The 16,981-nt window shown below is 45.9% G+C and overlaps 1 protein-coding gene across 3 annotated transcripts in view; it reads left to right on the forward strand.

Moving 5' to 3' along the window:
• The first annotated feature begins 7,301 nt into the window (after positions 1-7,301).
• Positions 7,302-16,981, forward strand: part of XPNPEP1 (X-prolyl aminopeptidase 1) — a 43,696-nt gene continuing 34,016 nt past the window's right edge. The window contains exons 1-3 of one of the 3 annotated variants that reach the window (XM_045024714.1): positions 7,302-7,445; positions 10,763-10,862; positions 13,929-14,053. In XM_045024714.1, the coding sequence (XP_044880649.1) occupies positions 13,937-14,053 (117 nt within the window). In that variant the 5' untranslated portion in view covers positions 7,302-7,445; positions 10,763-10,862; positions 13,929-13,936. Of the gene's footprint in view, positions 7,526-7,774; positions 7,814-10,762; positions 10,863-13,928; positions 14,054-16,981 lie in introns of those variants that run through there. The other 2 variants (XM_045024715.1, XM_045024716.1) reach the window with 2 other exon arrangements.

Below are 16,981 nucleotides of genomic sequence, written 5' to 3' on the forward strand. Positions count from 1 at the left end.
TGCTGGCTCCAGCTGAGGTAGCTTTGCACTGCTCAGGCCGTACAAAGCAGGCACAACTGGCTACGTGGAGGTGTTACCCAGCATATGAATTCCCAGGTTGCTGAGGGTCAGTATAGGCAGCATGGTTAGGGAAAAGGGGGCAAGGTGAAGGAATCAGAACTTCTGACCAGTCCTCAGCTACTGGAACGGCCCATATGGATGATAGGCAGCAGGACAAAATAGTAGTGAGCTTGCTCTGTCTTGTGCCTGAGACCATCCTAGTGTCCAATTACCATGGGATCAGGGCAATATACAGGTGGCTTAGAGCCACCTTTGTGCTCCCTGGGTTGTGCCAGAATCTGGCCACAAAATGGTGATGTGAAAAGTAACATCAATGTTTAATCCCATGAAAACCCTGTCTATCTAAGAACATAAGAACGGCCGTACCGGGTCAGACCAAAGGTCCATCTAGCCCAGTATCTGTCTACCGACAGTGGCCAATGCCAGGTGCCCCAGAGGGAGTGAACCTAACAGGCAATGATCAAGTGATCTCTCTCTTGCCATCCATCTCCATCCTCTGACAAACAGAGGCTAGGGACACCATTCCTTACCCATCCTGGCTAATAGCCATTTATGGACTTCACCACCATGAATTTATCCAGTTCTCTTTTAAACGCTGTTATAGTCCTAGCCTTCAGAACCTCCTCAGGTAAGGAGTTCCACAAGTTGACTGTGGGCTGCGTGAAGAAGAACTTCCTTTTAATTGTTTTAGACCTGCTGCCTATTATCTGTATTCAGGTGTCTGTTTTCATCCTAACATGGCACACTATGCTACTTCTACCACTGTGATCCAGCTTGGGCAAGCAAGGAAGGGGGTTTTCAAAGGTGTGGGTAGTTAGCAATATCTGGACCCAGACTATAGTTTGCAAACAGTTTCAAGTTGCAAACTGATACTTTCCGACAGTGACCCTTATTTTAGAAAGAAAGAACAAAAGTAAAGTCCCCCCCAACTAAACTGAATGCACCCATCTATACGTAACTATGATTTCAAATGTTATACTGCAGTTTTGTCTTTTACATTTTTTTCCTCTCTCCCCTTCTCCACTGAAGTTGGGATCCCAGTTTAGGTAGGAAAATGAGGATTATTTAGAAGTAACAGTCTTGGCCAAGGTTAGAGGGGAGTAAGAGTAATACAGAGCATTTTGAGGTGGGGCTAAAAGTTAGTAACCATTAAAGGCAGGCAGGCTAATGTTCACACAGCTCCAGTTAGAAGCCTGTGAAATTGATCCTCTGTGGGTTTTCCCAAAGGCCCCATGGCAGTTGGGGTAATCAGGCAATCGGAATAAGACCCCGTCAATGTGGGGACCAGAGAAGTTGCGACATTGCTGTGTCGTTTAAATGTCACGGCACATTTTTAATTTGCTTAGCAACAACTAGATAAATCATTTCTGAAGGGCATGTTGTTATAGACTCATAGAAATGTGGGGCAGGAAGAGGGACCTCCACAGGTCATCAAGTCCAGCCCCCTGTGCTGAGCCAGTACCAAATCAACCTAGACCATCCCTGACAGGGGTGTGTTCAGCCTGTTCTTAAAATCCTCCAACAGTGGGGATTCCACAACGTCCCTAACACAAAGGGACCGCGTTGTGTTAGAAAGTTAGAAAGTTTTTTCCTAATATCTAAACTAGATCTCTCTTGCTGCAGGTTAGGTCTGTTACTTCTTGTTCTACGTTCAGTGGGCACAGAGAACAATTGATCCCCATCCTCTTTATAACAGCCGTTAACATATTTGAAGACTTATCAGGTCCCCCCTTAGTCTTCTTTTCTCAAGGCTAAACATGCCTCTTTTTTTTTAACCTTTCCTTGTAGGTCAGTTTTCTAGACCTTTTATCATTTTTGTTGCTCTCCCCTGGACTCTCTCTTCAATTAATCCACATCTTTTCTAAAGTCTGGCACCCAGATTGGACACAGTACTTCGGCTGAGGTCTCGCCAGTGCTGAGTAGAGAGGGACAATTACATATGACTTTCCTGTTACTACACCCAGATAGTTTCAGTCCTTTTTCACAACTGCATCACACTGTTGACTCGTATTCCACTACATGTGATCCGCTATAACCCCCGATTCCTTTTCAGTACTACCACAGTGCCAGTTATTCACCATTTTGTAGCTGTGCATATGATTTTTTCCTTCCAAAGTGTAGTACTTTGCACTTGTCTTCATTGAATTTCATCTTGTTGATTTCAGCTGAATTCTCCAATTGATCAGGGTTGTTTTGAATTCTAATCCTGTCCTCCAAAGTTTTGCAACCCTTCCCAGCTTGGTATCATCCGCAAATTTTACAGGCATACTCTCCATTCCATTATCCAAATGATTAATGAAAGTGTTGAACAGGACTGGGCCTGGGACTGGCCCTGGTGGGATCCCACTAGATACGCTCTTCCAGACTGACAGTGAACCATTGATAACTACTCTTTGAGCATGGTCTTTCAACCAGTTGTGCACCACCTCATAGGAATGAGAGTGGCTATTCCTTACAACCCTATTATCCTCTAGGTGCTTACAAATTAACTGATTAATAATTTGTTCTAGTATCTTTCCTGGTATCGAAGTTACTGACTGATCTATAATTCCTTGGGTCATCTTTGTTCCGCTGTATTTTGTTTGTCTTTCTTTAGCTCTCTGAGACCTCACTCATCCTCCAGGAGTTCTCAAAAGATAATTGCTAATGGTTTGGAGATTGTTTCAGCTAGTTCCGTAAGTACCGTAGGATGAATTTCATCAGGCTGTGCCCACGTGAATACATCCAACTTATATACATATTCTTTAACCTGTTCTTTCCCTATTCTGGTTTGAGTACCTTCCCCCTTATTGTTAATATTAATTGTGTTGAGTATCTGTTTGCCATTAATCTTTTTAGTGAAGACTGATGCCAAACAGGCATTAAACATCTCAGCCTCCTTGATGTCATCAGCTAATAGTTCTCTTTGCTTCCTGAATAGAGGACCTACACTTTCCCTCATCCTTCTCTTGCTCCTACTGTATTTAAAGAACTTCTTCTAATTGTTATATCCCTTGCTAGGTGTAACTCATTTTGTGCCTTAATCTTTCTGATTTTGTCTTACATGCCGTGCTATTCTTCTGTACTTCTCCTTACCAACTTGTCCATGTTTCGGTTTTTTGTAGGATTCCTTTTTGATTTTCTGGTCATTAAAGAGCTCCTGATGGAGCCATATTGGCCTCTTACGGTTCTTCTCCTCTTTCCTTTGCACCAGGACAGCATGCAGGTGTGCCTTGAACATTGGCTCCTTGTGAAACTGCCAGCTCTCCTGAACTCCTTTTTCCCTTAAATTGTCTTCCCATGGTACCTTACTTACCATTTCTCTGAGTTTGCCAAAGTCTGCTTTTTTGAAGTCCATTGTCCTTATTCTACTGGTCCCACTCCCTTCCTGCCCTAGCTGCACTTGTTGGATTGCCTGAAGACTGACTCTCCTGCAGGCCCCGATCTCTGACAAGCAGCCAATGGTCAAGGAAATCAACATCATACTAGCAGTGTTTCCAGATCATAGGCTGGGCTTGTCTGGCCACTCCGCTAATGTGTGGCCCAGTGGTATGATCCTGTAGGGTGGTGAAGGTGGATGCAGGTATTTCTGTGCCCTCCAGCTAAGGAGGATGGTTACAAGAGCACACAGTATGTGTCTCCTTTGCCCTGAGCTGCACATAAAAACAGGTACCTGACACTGCAAACGACAACATTCCTTAGAGATTCCAGGACGCGGAACATAGAAAAAAAAGATATAATCTTTACACGCTAGCTGTGCTTGTGAAGTAAAACATATTTTTGAGTGTTCAGATGTTTGAACTAGGGCTGGTCAGTACCTGGAATTCCTGTTCTGCTGGAAATGCTGAAATGTCAAAAAAAATTTCATTCTGTGTTTAAACGAAAACTCAGGACTTCAAAATGCCACACAGAATGGGAGTTCCAAAACCGCATTTAGGAAAACATCCCAAACAGATGAGACTCATCAGCCCACCTGGAGATCCAACAGCCCTGCTTTGATCCCTGCTACACTGCCAGGGGACTCGCTGTCATTGAAACCCTGAGAGCCCTGATTTGAGCTGGGACTCCCAGGGCTTCCAGGTTCCCTGCCTGGGGAATCTGCATGTCTCTGTTGAACTGGCATTTTCCGACAGAAAACTATTCAGCTGGAAATCTTCTGACCAGCTCTAGATTGAGCCACTCAAAATGCAATTCTGCATATGAGCGAAGACAAGAGAAGAAGGGTGGACGGGAGGAAGAGGAGGAGGGTGGATGGGAGGAAGGAGAGAATGTAGCAAAAGACCAGAGGGATAAATAACTGATTTGTCATGAATGTCGTCATTGCGCTGTTCACAGGCCCAGGAGGCAAAATAGCTAGGGACTCAGTGGTAGTGCCCTTGAGTTAAAGTCCCTTAAAGGCTCTCATGAAGTGAGGGGACTGGAACAGAAAGCCTTGGCCTAACTCGTTAACCTGTGAGTCTCACCCCTGTTTATAGAGGGGGGAGGAGATGAGACGAAAGGCAGAGAGTGGACACAGTAGCCTGTCATGGGCTGACAGAGTTTTAGAAGAGAGGGGTGAACAGCCATGTGGGCCCAATCTCATCAATCTACCTCCTCTGCTTCCCCCACACTAGGAGGTTCTTGCTACTCATCGCCCCTCCCCATGGCTCTTCATTCTCCCTCATCCCTTCTTTCTGCCCACCTAACGAGCTGCATGGCCACTGCCAACGGCCCCAGCATGTCAGCGCAGTAGAGGCAGCATGGCCTAGTGGGTAAAGTGCTTGATGGGGTTTCTGGTGACCTGGGTCCTAGTCCTGGTTCTGCCACTAGCCTATTGGGTGACCCTGGGCAAGTCACTTGCCTCTCTGTACCTTAGCTTCCCTGATTGTAAAACGGGGAGAATGATACTGACCCTTTATTGGTTAAAGCTAGGTGCTTTGCTGGATCAGGACCCGAATGATCTCAGCAACTGGCAGGATCAAGCGCCTATTCAGAAAGCACTGGGGACACCTCCCATGAAATCGGTGGGGCTTGAGACTTATTGGTATTGACTTCAATGGAATTACTTGCATGTTTAAAGTGCTTTGAGAGCTACTGATGAAAGTGCTGTGTGAGAGCAAGCGATTGTTATCTGGCTGCCAAAAAGATGCCACAGACAAGAAATGATGAAGTCAGTGGTGGCTATTATGGGCCCATGCAGCCTGTGTCTTAGCATTCCCCTGGCTCTCCAGGGTACGTGTGCAGTAAACACCACTACAGTCAGGGGCCACTCTGCATCCTGAGTGTGCCTGCTCATTCCACCAGGCTGCTGCTGCAATGATGTAGTTTATTTAGCAGTATGTAAACAAGGGGTTAAACCCTCCCTTGTAGCACAGAGATGCTTGCAGGTGTCTGGTTAAAAACAGGCGAATTGTGTGCAACTAAAGGGAAGCACAGAGGACGGGGATGAGGTGCTTCTGGTAAGAAGACAGGTTGTAAGTTTTGAACTCAAGTGAAAGGGAACGAAGAGAAGCTGAACCATTGTCTGTTTGCTGGGGCCTTTGTTAACAACAGCTGCAGTGTGTTCCCCAGCCATTCTCATCCCCATGAGGCACTCAATAGGGAGATCAGGCTGAGGGGAGGGAGAATTCGGCTAACCCTAGGTTAGAACCTTAGGGTCTAGATCAGGGGTCGGCAGCCTTTCAGAAGTGGTGTGCCGAGTCTTCATTCATTCACTCTAATTTAAGGTTTTGTGTGCCAGTAATACATTTAAAAGGTCTCTTTCTATAAGTCTATAATACATAACTAAACTATTGTTGTATGTAAGGTAAATAAGGTTTTTAAAATGTTTAAGAAGATTCATTTAAAATTAAATAAAATGCAGAGCCCTCCGGACCAGTGGCCAGGACCCGGGCAGTGTGAGTACCACTGAAAATCAGCTCACATGCCGCCTTCGGCACCCATGCCGTAGGTTGCCTACCCCTGTTCTAGATCCAGTCAGCCCCTACTGATCTTATCCACTGCCTAGGATCCAGGCCAGAATGTGTACTCTTCGCTTACTTTCCAGCCAGCACTTGCCTTAGCGTTCCCACTCTCTAATGGGACAAAACCCAGCCATGGTATCATAATGTGCTCTATGCTCAACACAGAGTGGGAGGACGGTGCTTCAGAGGTCCCCTAAGTGAGTTGAAGATCCAAGCATTAGATTGCTCTGTTAAAATCCAGCTGGCCCTGGAAACTCCGAGATGGATGGCTACGACTGATTTAGGGCTCAGTCTAGAAAGGTGCTGAGTTCTCAACCCACACTGACTTCAGGGGAGTTGTCCCTTGCTCTTTCCTGCAAGCTGGTGAGGGCATTCTGGTCCTGATCCAGCAAAGCAATCAAGCGTATGTCGTTAAGCAAGTAAATAGTCCCGTTGAGTACAAAGGGCCTAAGGTAGGAACTTTGGGACCTGGACATGAGGTATGGTCCGTATAGGGACCAAAATTCAGCAACAAATCAATTAGAAAGCCAGTTCCCAATCCTTCATCCAGAACACTGCAGTTCAGTGAGCACAGGGCATTCAGGCTCCAAGAATCCATAGTATGTAGGCACAAGGGCACAAGAGAAATTCAAGGCACAGGGAGGATAGAAGCTGCATGGGGGAAGGAAGCTGAAGAGATAGCAGGAGACAAGGGGTAGAAAGAAGGGTTTCCAGGGAGGATGGGTGGCCAGTCTTTCTAATAGCCCCCAAATGACGGTGACTGCTTTGACCTTAATCCACCCGTGACCACTGCTTATAGCAATTTTCCTGTGGATTGCTGTAACACTACGTTTGGCAGAACTGGGCATCTTCACTAAACATTAATTTTCATGGTATTCTTGGATTTGAGCGGGGGGGGGGGACCCCAGATTAACTCACAGCCACTATTTCTCTCCACCCAGGACTAGCTGCAAGCATGAAAATAATTTAAAGTGACAATATGGATGGCAGCTGGCACTAAATCATCAACAGGTCTCTTTGGAACAGCCCTGCTGCTTTTTTTTATCTCCGCCTGGGTTTTCCCTCTCCCAGTTGCACAGCGGCACAAATAAATCTCAGCCCCCAAAGCTATACTTTTTTTTTTTTTTAAAGGCACAAGTGAAAAATGTAACAGCTCTCTCCTTTTCTCCTGCTTTATTAACAGTCCCACCCTTTGAGGAGACACAATTTGCAGAGGATTTCAAAATACTGCTGCTGGAAAGAGAGAGAGAGCTGCAACTAACCCAGCCCCTCTGCCTGAATCTTTAATGGAGGAAATGAATGGGAGCCTGCCTGCTACTGATGTCAGCAGCTGGAAGAAGCAGCAGAGGCTCTGGTGATGTCATGGAAGACGCTAGCTCCACCCCTGGCTTCAGCCTGGGCTGCCCACGTGGCCTGGGACGTCAATTTTGCATGGCAGCCTCCAGGAAGCAGTGACAATCCCAGGTGAGGCAATTGAGGGGTGCAGAGCCCAGCGGCATCCTTTGCAGGCAGGAGACAGGGCCTCTTTCGAAGCCCTTCGCCAGGTGCACAAGAGGGGGAGCTCCTTCACTAATGGGGCTGCAGGGGGGAGAACCTGATGGTGCTAAACAGGGTGACAAAGAAAGATCCAGTGCAGGGAGATGTGTGCAAAAAGCCCCAGGGGTGCTGCCCTGTGGGGTGCGTTCGGCTTTTCATGTTTGCACAGCTGGCTAGATAAATCCAGCTTCTGTGTGTCGTACCCAAACAGAGCCTACTTCAGACTGCAGCATTTCAGGCTCGTTTGCCCAGACACTGAGTAACAGGAAAGAGGAGCTGAAGCGTGAACTCTTGATGTATGGGATCCTGTATGGCTTAAGAAAGCAGATGCTGTGCATTGGGAAGTCTGGAATATGTCTCCGTGTATAGGGTTTGTGTGTGGGGGAGGTGTTGTAACAGTTACTGATAACTTTGTTAGTTTCAGATCTAGCTTTTTGGGGGGGGGGGGTTAGCAACGTTCTGTAGAACAGAGACGGGATATTAGATTTTTGTCTTTTAAAAGAGATTGCTATATTTTATTAATATATAGCCCCCTTTAATACCAAAGTTATAGACATCACATGTGCATATCGGTATGAAAGCAAATGTTAGGCATAGTCGGGCAATCTGGCCCCAATAATCACATATCACTGATACATATATTTTGTAAGCTTAGTGCTAGATATCGATTTTCTCTAAAGGGCTATAGTCAATGCAGATCCCATGTATGTCCTGCCCCATGGAAGAGTAGAAGCCTTTCATTTAGATTATGACAAACACTATCCCGGAGGCTCAGCTATCATGGAGATGAATGTGGTGTGAATTAGTAAATAAATAATAATAGTAATAATAATTAATATTTGTATTGGCATAATGCCTAGAAGTCCCAGTCATGGAGCAGGGCTGTACACAGAACAAAAAGACAGAATATCTAGGGCATGGAATAAATACACCATTTGAAGTGACAATGGTAATAGTCCCAGAATTACTATTTTTAGCCAGCGTCTGCCTTGGAATCTGAATGTCAATATTTTGTGTGCATTTCATTTTTTTCATAACACACAGATTATACCATGATTTATCAACAATCCTAACCCTCTTCCATGTCCCAGCTACTCACAGCTATTCATTAACATAATATGGCTACTCAGAAAAAAAACCAAACATACATGGTTTTTAAACTGGTAAGAGCGGGCTGTCATTTGTTTTTAATTTCAGATTCATTGGCGTATAAAAGGTGAGTCGCGTGGTGTACATTTTCAAAAGTGACCAGTGATTTTTGGGGTGCCTAAATCTTTGGGTGCACAACTTGAAATCGGGAGGGCTGGAACAAGTTTTATAGAGGGAGTGCTTGAAAGCCTGGCATTTGGTTGTTATTATTACTTCAAGTCTGGGTGGAGGGAAGTGCTGCACCCCAAGTTCCAGTGCCTGTGCTTGAGATGGTTTAAAGAAGCCTGATTTTCAGAGGGTTGGTGGTCAGTACTTTCTGAATATCTGGCCCCTGTAAGGGGTCTTAAGTAAGGCACCCCAAAATCACATCAATTTTGAAAATTTAGACCCACTTCTAACCTATGTGCTATCCTGTAGTCACATGAGAACTTATCTTCTGCTTCTACAAACCTTTACCAATGGACTCAATGTTAAGCCTGTGAGAAGTCATTGACTTCAATTAAATTACTTGCATGTTTAAAGTTGAGCATGCACAAAATGTCTACAGGATCGGAGTCATAGCAACAGACCTTCCAGCTGTATCATGTGCATTTGTGCAAACAGATACTGTTACATTTTGTCTTGCACACAGAAAATACTTGATAAATCAGAGTTGCTGAATAGAAATTAAAAATAAATCTTCAATAATATTAGATTTATTACATGACCCACATATTGGGGCTAGACATGCAAGATTGCAATCCAAACATTACCTGCTTAATGTGGTAGGATAAGTTATCTCTGCACAGTAGAGCCATTGGGTACTGTCTCTCATTTTATGAATGGTTTCCTGGTGCTGTCAGTTAAGCCCATTCTGTCAAGATAGGAAAAGTCTATAGATGACTTGACCAAGGATGATAATAGACTAAAATCTTTTATGACAGGAAAATATGATTTGTCCCATTTTTCTTTGTTCTTTTCATCCAAAATGAGTTATTTCCAAAATAAAGCTGTACGATATAACCCTCCATAGAAGACAAGCACCTGATCTGCCATTTTTCTGCACAGAAACTTGCTTTGATGTTTAAGCCGTCAGTGCATGTTTACACACACATTCTAAACAAAAGCAGGCTTAATATAGCAGAAGTCTATACTGAACAGAAAATATAGCAGAAATCTATACTGAGCAAAAATCCATGCTGAACATGGATTAGAGATATAGGCTTAGCATTTTGATAAAAGAGATGTGAGTCTATTTGATGATTTAAATTAGAAGAATGCACAGTGTATTGGGCACTAGGAAGTCCTGAGAGCTAGTCCTGACTGCAACTGACTCGCTGGCTGGCCCTACTGATGTTACTGCAACTCTGCCTCAGTTTCTCCACTGCAAAATGGGGAAGGGAACACTAATCTACCTCATGGCCTTGCTGTCAAGCTTAATGTCTATACAATGCTTTGAATGTGTAAAGCTATATATGAATGCAGAGGATTAAATTATTATAGCTTGATGACTGAATACATTATCTGTGGGGTCACTGACATTACATGCTGCACCAGCAGTATACAGTGTATCCATCAACAGATTAACACAAGAGAAGTATAAGAGAGATAGCTAGCACAGGGTATGTCATACTTTTCATAGGGTCGAGACCATCTTAATAGACCTCATGTCTCACGGATGTGAACTTCCTTCCTTCCTCACAATCACATAACATCTAAGTAATAACTTCAGCAGTTACTTACACGGGAAAGGAGTATGAAAAAAGTGTTGAAGCTGAGACTGAAATTCAGTGGGTGTTAGGTGTCTTTGTTTCACTAAACTCCTTTGAAAATCCCAGTCTTAATGTATTTTTAGCTGCTCTTCTTGCAGTATATTAGAAGGTGGATCTAAAGAGGATGCATCTTCTTAGCTTCCAGCTGTCCATGGACCACCATCAAGTGCTAAGCAGACCACCAGTGTGCATGAACCACAGTCTGAGCATCTCTGGTCTAGAATCTTAGGTGGAAGTTTCCTGTACTGTAACATTCGTGCTTTCAAAGCTGTGCATTGTGGGATAAGAACGTTTATTGTGGCCAAAGTCTGGTAGACCGTTAATATTTGCCCTTTGCTTTCTCAGGCACAGCTGAGCTTGTTACGGGAGAGCAAAGGGCCAGCTGGTATTTGTTCCATCAAAGGCTAGAGGAATCAGGACTGGAGGGGAAAGCTACAGAGAGCAGGTAATGTGGCTATGGTTGTTTGATGGCTTTGAAACGTCAAGGTAGAGGATTTGGTTGCATCTTTCACTAGTGGGACAATTACTTTAATTTCAGTGCCTCTTGGTTTTAATCACTGAGTGAGTAAATAATTACAGAGAAGTGATTTTAACTTAATACATGATTATATTTACTGCTGAGGGGAAAGGTCAGCTATGCTCTTAAAAATACAGAGTGACCAGGTTAAATGACCCTCCAAGGAATGAAAAGAATTCTACTGGAAACCTTGGGGATACTTTAACGTGGTTACTTAGAAAGCAGGAGTTACTGATGGCATCCTTCATATGGGTTTCACTGCTAATAGATCTGAGTTTCTAATATTGCCCTGCAGACTTTTTATTAGGATTGTGCTTGGGGACAGTCTTTCCTGCCTTCTTCAGAATCTTTCGCTTGTCGCTTGCAGGATTCATTAGCAGTTAATCAAACCCTCGTTCTTTGCTTCTGTAATCAGTGTATCACATCAGTTTCTATTTCAGGCTTGTAGGGACAAAGCACATGCCTAGAAAGGGAACTGTGTCTTTAAGAGTTAAGGGAAGGGTTTCCTTTCTTTTTCTAACCGACCGTCAGATTGTTTCTGTCTTCTTGTGGGCATCTATCATCAGTGAAGGGAAACGATCAGCTCATTACATGGGACAGAAAAGAGTGATCAGAATAAGACACTGTACACCATCGTGTACAAACAGTATATAGCCTTGCAAGCTTGCTGTGGAAATAGCTAGAGGGTGAAATCCTGGCCCCATTGACAGTCAATAGGATTTTTGCCATTGGCTTTGTTGGGGCCAGGATTTCACCCAGGGTATGTATTAGCATTTGGGGTTCGTTTTCTCTTTTTTCCTTCCAAAATATATTTGTAGAATAAAAATACTGTGCCCTGCTGCAGACAGGCAGAAGAACAGCTCACAAGCACCATGTGTGGCTTGTTCTCATTGGTTAGGAGAGGAAGGATGATCATGTGATTAAGGTGTTGGAGTGGGTTCAGAAGATCGTGGGTCAAGTCCTGAGTCAGCCACAGACTTCCTGTGTGACCTTTGGCAAATCACTTAATCTCAATTCTCTCTGTAAAATGGAGATCCTACTATTTCATTTCTCTCACCCTTTTTTTTCCCTGTCTTTCTATGTAGCTTGTAAGCTCTTTAGGGTAGGGACTGTCCCCTCTTATGTGTTTGTGCAGTGACAAGCATGGGGCCCTGAACTCAGCTGGGGTTTCTAAGTGCTACTGCAGTAGAAATTGTACATTAAAATAATAAGTGTTTGGGACTTTTAAAAATAGATTGGGTAGACAAAAATGTGACTAACTAAGACCCATCTCTCGTGTGCCATTATTTTCAAGCAGGGATTCACTGCATGACACTACCTGCACTGGCCCTAGGGAGATGCAGTGTATGAACTAACTGAAGTTAGAGACAGAAATGACCTATGCAGAATTCTATGGCTGTGTCCGTTTCATAGCTCACATCTACACTACCCACTTACTTCGGTATAACTACGTCGCTCAGTGAAAAATCCACATCCCGAAGCCATGTAGTTATACCAGCCTTAACCCCCCTGCCCCGTGTAGACAGAGTTATGTCGTTGGGAGAGCTTCTTCCGCTAGGGTTGCCGTTGTCTGGTTTTCGACAGGAACACCCGGTCGAAAAGGTACCCTAGCGGCTCTGGTCAGCACTGCTGATTGGCCCGTTAAAATTCCAATTAGCAGTGCAGCCGGGCTGGTAGGGGAGTCCCTACCTGGCTCCGTGCAGCTTCTGGGAAGCAGTAACATATCCCTTCGGTTCGGGGACGGTCATGGGGGTTCAGCGTGCTGCCCCTCCCCAGAGCGCTGGCTCTGCAGCTCCCATTGGTTGGGAACCATGGCCAATGGGAATTGAGGGGGTGGTGCCTGTGGGCGGGGGCAGCATGCAGAGCCACCTGACCGCCCTTGAGCCAGAGGGACATGTTGCTGCATCCCAGGAGCCACCTCAGGTAAGTGCTGGGCTCACCCCCTCCGAACCCCCTGCCCCAGCCTTGAGGCTCCTCCTGTACCCAAACTCCCTCCCGGAGCCCACACCCCTCCCGCCACCGCGCCCCAACCTCCTACCCCACCCCGGAGCCCCCTCCCACACCCCAAACCCCTCATCCCTGGCCCCACCCCACAGTCTGCACTCCCAGCCAGAGCCCTCGCCCTCTCCCAACCCCCTGCCCCACCCCGGAGCCCCCTCCAACACCCCAAACTCCTCATCCTCGGCCCCACCCCAGAGCCCACCCCCCCCGACTATACCCCAGCCCCCTGCCCCAGCCTGGTGCAAATGAGCGAGTGAGTGAGAGTGCGGGAGAGCGAGCAACAGAGGGAGGGGGTTGTGAGCGAGTGGAGTGAGCGGGGAGCGAGGCCTTGAGGCAGAGGTGGGGCAGGGCAAGGGTGTTTAGTTTTCTGTGATTAGAAAGTTGGCGACCCTCCTGCCCACATAACTACCGCCTCTCGCGGAGGTGGACTTATTAAGCTGACGGGAGAGCTCTTCACCAGAAGCGCTACAGCGGCACCGATGCACGTCTGTAGTGTAGACCTGCCCACAGATTTCAAGGGCAGAAAGGACCCTTATGATCACCTGGTCTCACCTTTTGCCTAACACAGGCCAGAGAACCTCACCCACTAATTTCTGCCTCAAGCCCGTAACTTCTGCCTGAGTGTGTTTATTTTTGCTAACACAATAAAACAGGGGGGGATTCACTGCATGACAAACGCTCATGACGAGTTGGCAATGGGGTCGTCTGTGCCAGAAAGGATGGGTGCCCATGGTGTAAAAAATCCTGAGCTATTAGTTTTTTGGATGATAAATCTTCTTTTTAAAATGTCCTTTAATAGGGCTGCACGAACTAGAATGTGAGGGTAAATAACGCACCAGCGCGAGTGCCTTGGTGGATAACCTTTTTATATTTAATGGTCTGTACCCTCATCTACTTTCTGCCACTGAGTTCAATGGGAAATGGATCCGGCCCTTACAATCCACAGGGGCTGGTGCAGAAGTACTAAGACAGTGTGCTTAATTTGTATTGCAGGTAGGAATATGAGTCCCAAGATTACTACAGAGCTGCTCAGGCAGCTGCGACAGGTGATGAAGAGCTCCAGGTACGTCGCAGAGCCCATCCAAGCCTATATCGTGCCATCCGGAGATGCACACCAGGTAGAGATTGCAGTATTAAGGATGTTTCCTTCTAGAGGAAAACTAAAAGTCAGTAGATGGCCACGGTTACTTTTTGGTTGGCTTGTTTCAATAATTCCAATATAAAAGCTTTGGTGAGCCGGGGAATGATGCAAAGGGGAGCTGTAGATGGAGTTTCTAGAGTCTTTTTTCTGATGGTCAGTGTTTGTTTTTCTGTAGGAAGTCAACTTTGCTGGGTCTGCTTTCTCCAGAGAAGCCCATGGCCTACAGAGGGGAGCGTACCAAAGAAATGGCTGCTCCCATCCTGGCCCTTGTAGTATGTTTTCTAGAGCTAGAGAGCCCTACCCTGCAGCTCTCACATGGAGGGGCTTCTGGGGCAGTAGAGGCTGCAGAGGCCCAGGTCCCCTCCCATCTGCAGACCTGGGGTCCCTGTGTGCCCAGAGTTACTCCTCTCTGCGCCAGCCGGAGACGGTGACCCTGGAGCCTGCTGCTTGGGTGTTTAATTGTCATGGTTGTGGGGATACTTGGCTCTCTCCAGAATATTAAGATTGTCTTGATCTGCTGTAGTTGTTTAGCCCAGGGCAACTTTAAAATGTTGAACCCCCTCTTGCCTGCATAAAGGTGTACATGCGGTGTCCTCAGTCTTCATCCGAGCTCTGTTTAGAGAACATCAGAGTTCCTGGGGGGCGGAGGGGATCTTCTTGCCTCAGCCATTTTCAGAGATAGAGGACCTGACCTCTCTCACCTTCCCACACCTGGGGTTGGAATTTACCCCTGTGCAAAGTGGGTGTGAAATGCTGCCGCATCAGTGTTTCACACCCTTTTTGCACAGGCGCACGTGATGACACAAGGTGCAAGGCAGTGGTGAACGTGGCTGTGCCCCAGGAACACGTGTGTCATACGTTTCTCTTTAAATAGATCAGCTCCTCAGTTCTCTGGGATGGGTGAGGGGCTCCCCTGCAGCTGCTACAGTTCTCGCCTTTTGTGCCTGAAGCTACCTCTCTGTCTGTATGTAACTCCAGTTACATTTTGCTACTCTGGAACTGTGGTCACGTGAGTTAAGGAATGTGACCTGCAGGATTCCTGATTTTTTTTTTTTCTTCTCTTTTGGTCTTTGCTACAGTGAATGCAGTAATGCAAACAGCCCTGCATCCCTGCTTCCTGCTGGGCAAGTTCATCAGGTTTCTACACAGAACTAAACAGTCTGAATGGAATTGATTAATGAAAACAGCTAATTATACAGCTTCATGACTCGCATGTGTCATGGTGGGTTGCCTCTGCAAGGTCTTGTCTGCAGTGGGGAATTGCCCCAATTTCAGCCATTGGTGAGCTTCACCAGTACAAACCCGCAGTGCAGACCAGGTAAACCACCCGAAGCTGCAGTTTCCAACAGCCTGAGTCAAGCAGGGGTTCACAGCATCCATGCAAATACTAGCTTTGCTTTTCTACATTCGGGACTCGCACTTGCGCAGCACCACCAGTGACTGAAATAGAAGCAAATCAGTAATGCGGACAAGGCCTGAGACGGGGGGAATTTTATTCCATTTCTTGGTTGCTCAAAGTACCTGCATTTTGCTGACATTTTAGGGCCCTGATACTGTGACATGCTGAGTGCCCTACCTCTCCTGGGCTGTGGTGTGAATTGAGGGCTCTCAGTAGGTTGCAGCAACTTGTCTATGTAAGCTCTAAGATCCCTGCAGTGCTTTTAATGTCAGGTTCCGTACTAAGGCTAAAATATTTTTTTTTCCCCATTGTATTATAGACCTAATCAGATCCCCTAGCTCTCCAGGTTTACTTGTCCTTTCAGTTCCATAGACATAAAAGCACAGAAGCATATAAACAGAGGGCTGGAAGGAACCTCAAGAGGTCATCTAGTCCATCCACCTGCACTGGTCCCCCTAGACCACCTCTGACATGTGTTTGTCTAACTGTTCTTAAAATCTTCCAACTCCAGGGATCCCACAACCTCCCTAGGTACCTGTTCCAGCGCTTAACTATTCTTACAGTTAGGAAGGATTTTTCTAATATTGAACCTAAATCTCCTTTGCAGCAAACTAAACTGATTATTTCTTGTCCTGCCTGCCATGGACTTGGTGAACAATTGATCACCGTCCTCTTTATAAGAATCTTCTACGTATTTGAAGACTGTTATCCGATCTCCCTTGAGCTTTCTCTTCTCTAGACTAAACCTGCCCAGCTCTTTCAGTTCTTTCCTTTTAAGTCATATTTTCCAAACCTGTTATAATATTTATTGCTCTTTTGGACTGTCTCCAGTTTGCTCACCTCTTTCTTAAAGTGTGGTGCCCAAAACTGGACACAGTACTCCAGCCGAGGCCTCACCAGAGCCGAATAGAGCACAGTTACCTCCTGTGTTTTACATACGATACTCCTGTTAATACATCCCAGAATGAGATTTGCCTGTTTCACAAAAGCATCACATTGCAGAGCTCTTAAACAGAACCATCTTTTCCTAGAATCTCGGAATCCAATTTATATCCTTTCCAGAGACTGCCAATACCCTGCATTGGTGTCTGCTTTAGCCAGTGCTGAATACTGGCTGCACTACGTACCGGTACATTGATTTCCTACAGTGTATTATACACTGAGCCTGACTTGTATCTCTAAACCAGTGGTAGGAGGTCAGAGGGAATAGAAGGGCCTCTTGTGAACAAGGTAGTGCAGTGAGGTGTGATCGCGTCAGACGGGTCTCTCACAGCTAGTAAATGTCTGCCCAGCTCATACCCCCACATTTGGATTGGCTGGATCGCCAATCTCTGCTCCAGACTGGAACAGCATGAGGTGTGGTTGTTTAGGACTGATGAATGGGCAGAATTATGGAGCAATGGAGGAGAGGAATTTTACACAGCATCCACCTGACCTGTTCCAGCTCTGACCAGTGCAGGTATTATTACTGCTGAGGCTCCTGATGCACCTGCCAAGTAAGTGGCA

Source organism: Mauremys mutica, chromosome 7, assembly GCF_020497125.1.
Source record: "Mauremys mutica isolate MM-2020 ecotype Southern chromosome 7, ASM2049712v1, whole genome shotgun sequence".
NCBI classification, from domain to species: domain Eukaryota; kingdom Metazoa; phylum Chordata; order Testudines; family Geoemydidae; genus Mauremys; species Mauremys mutica.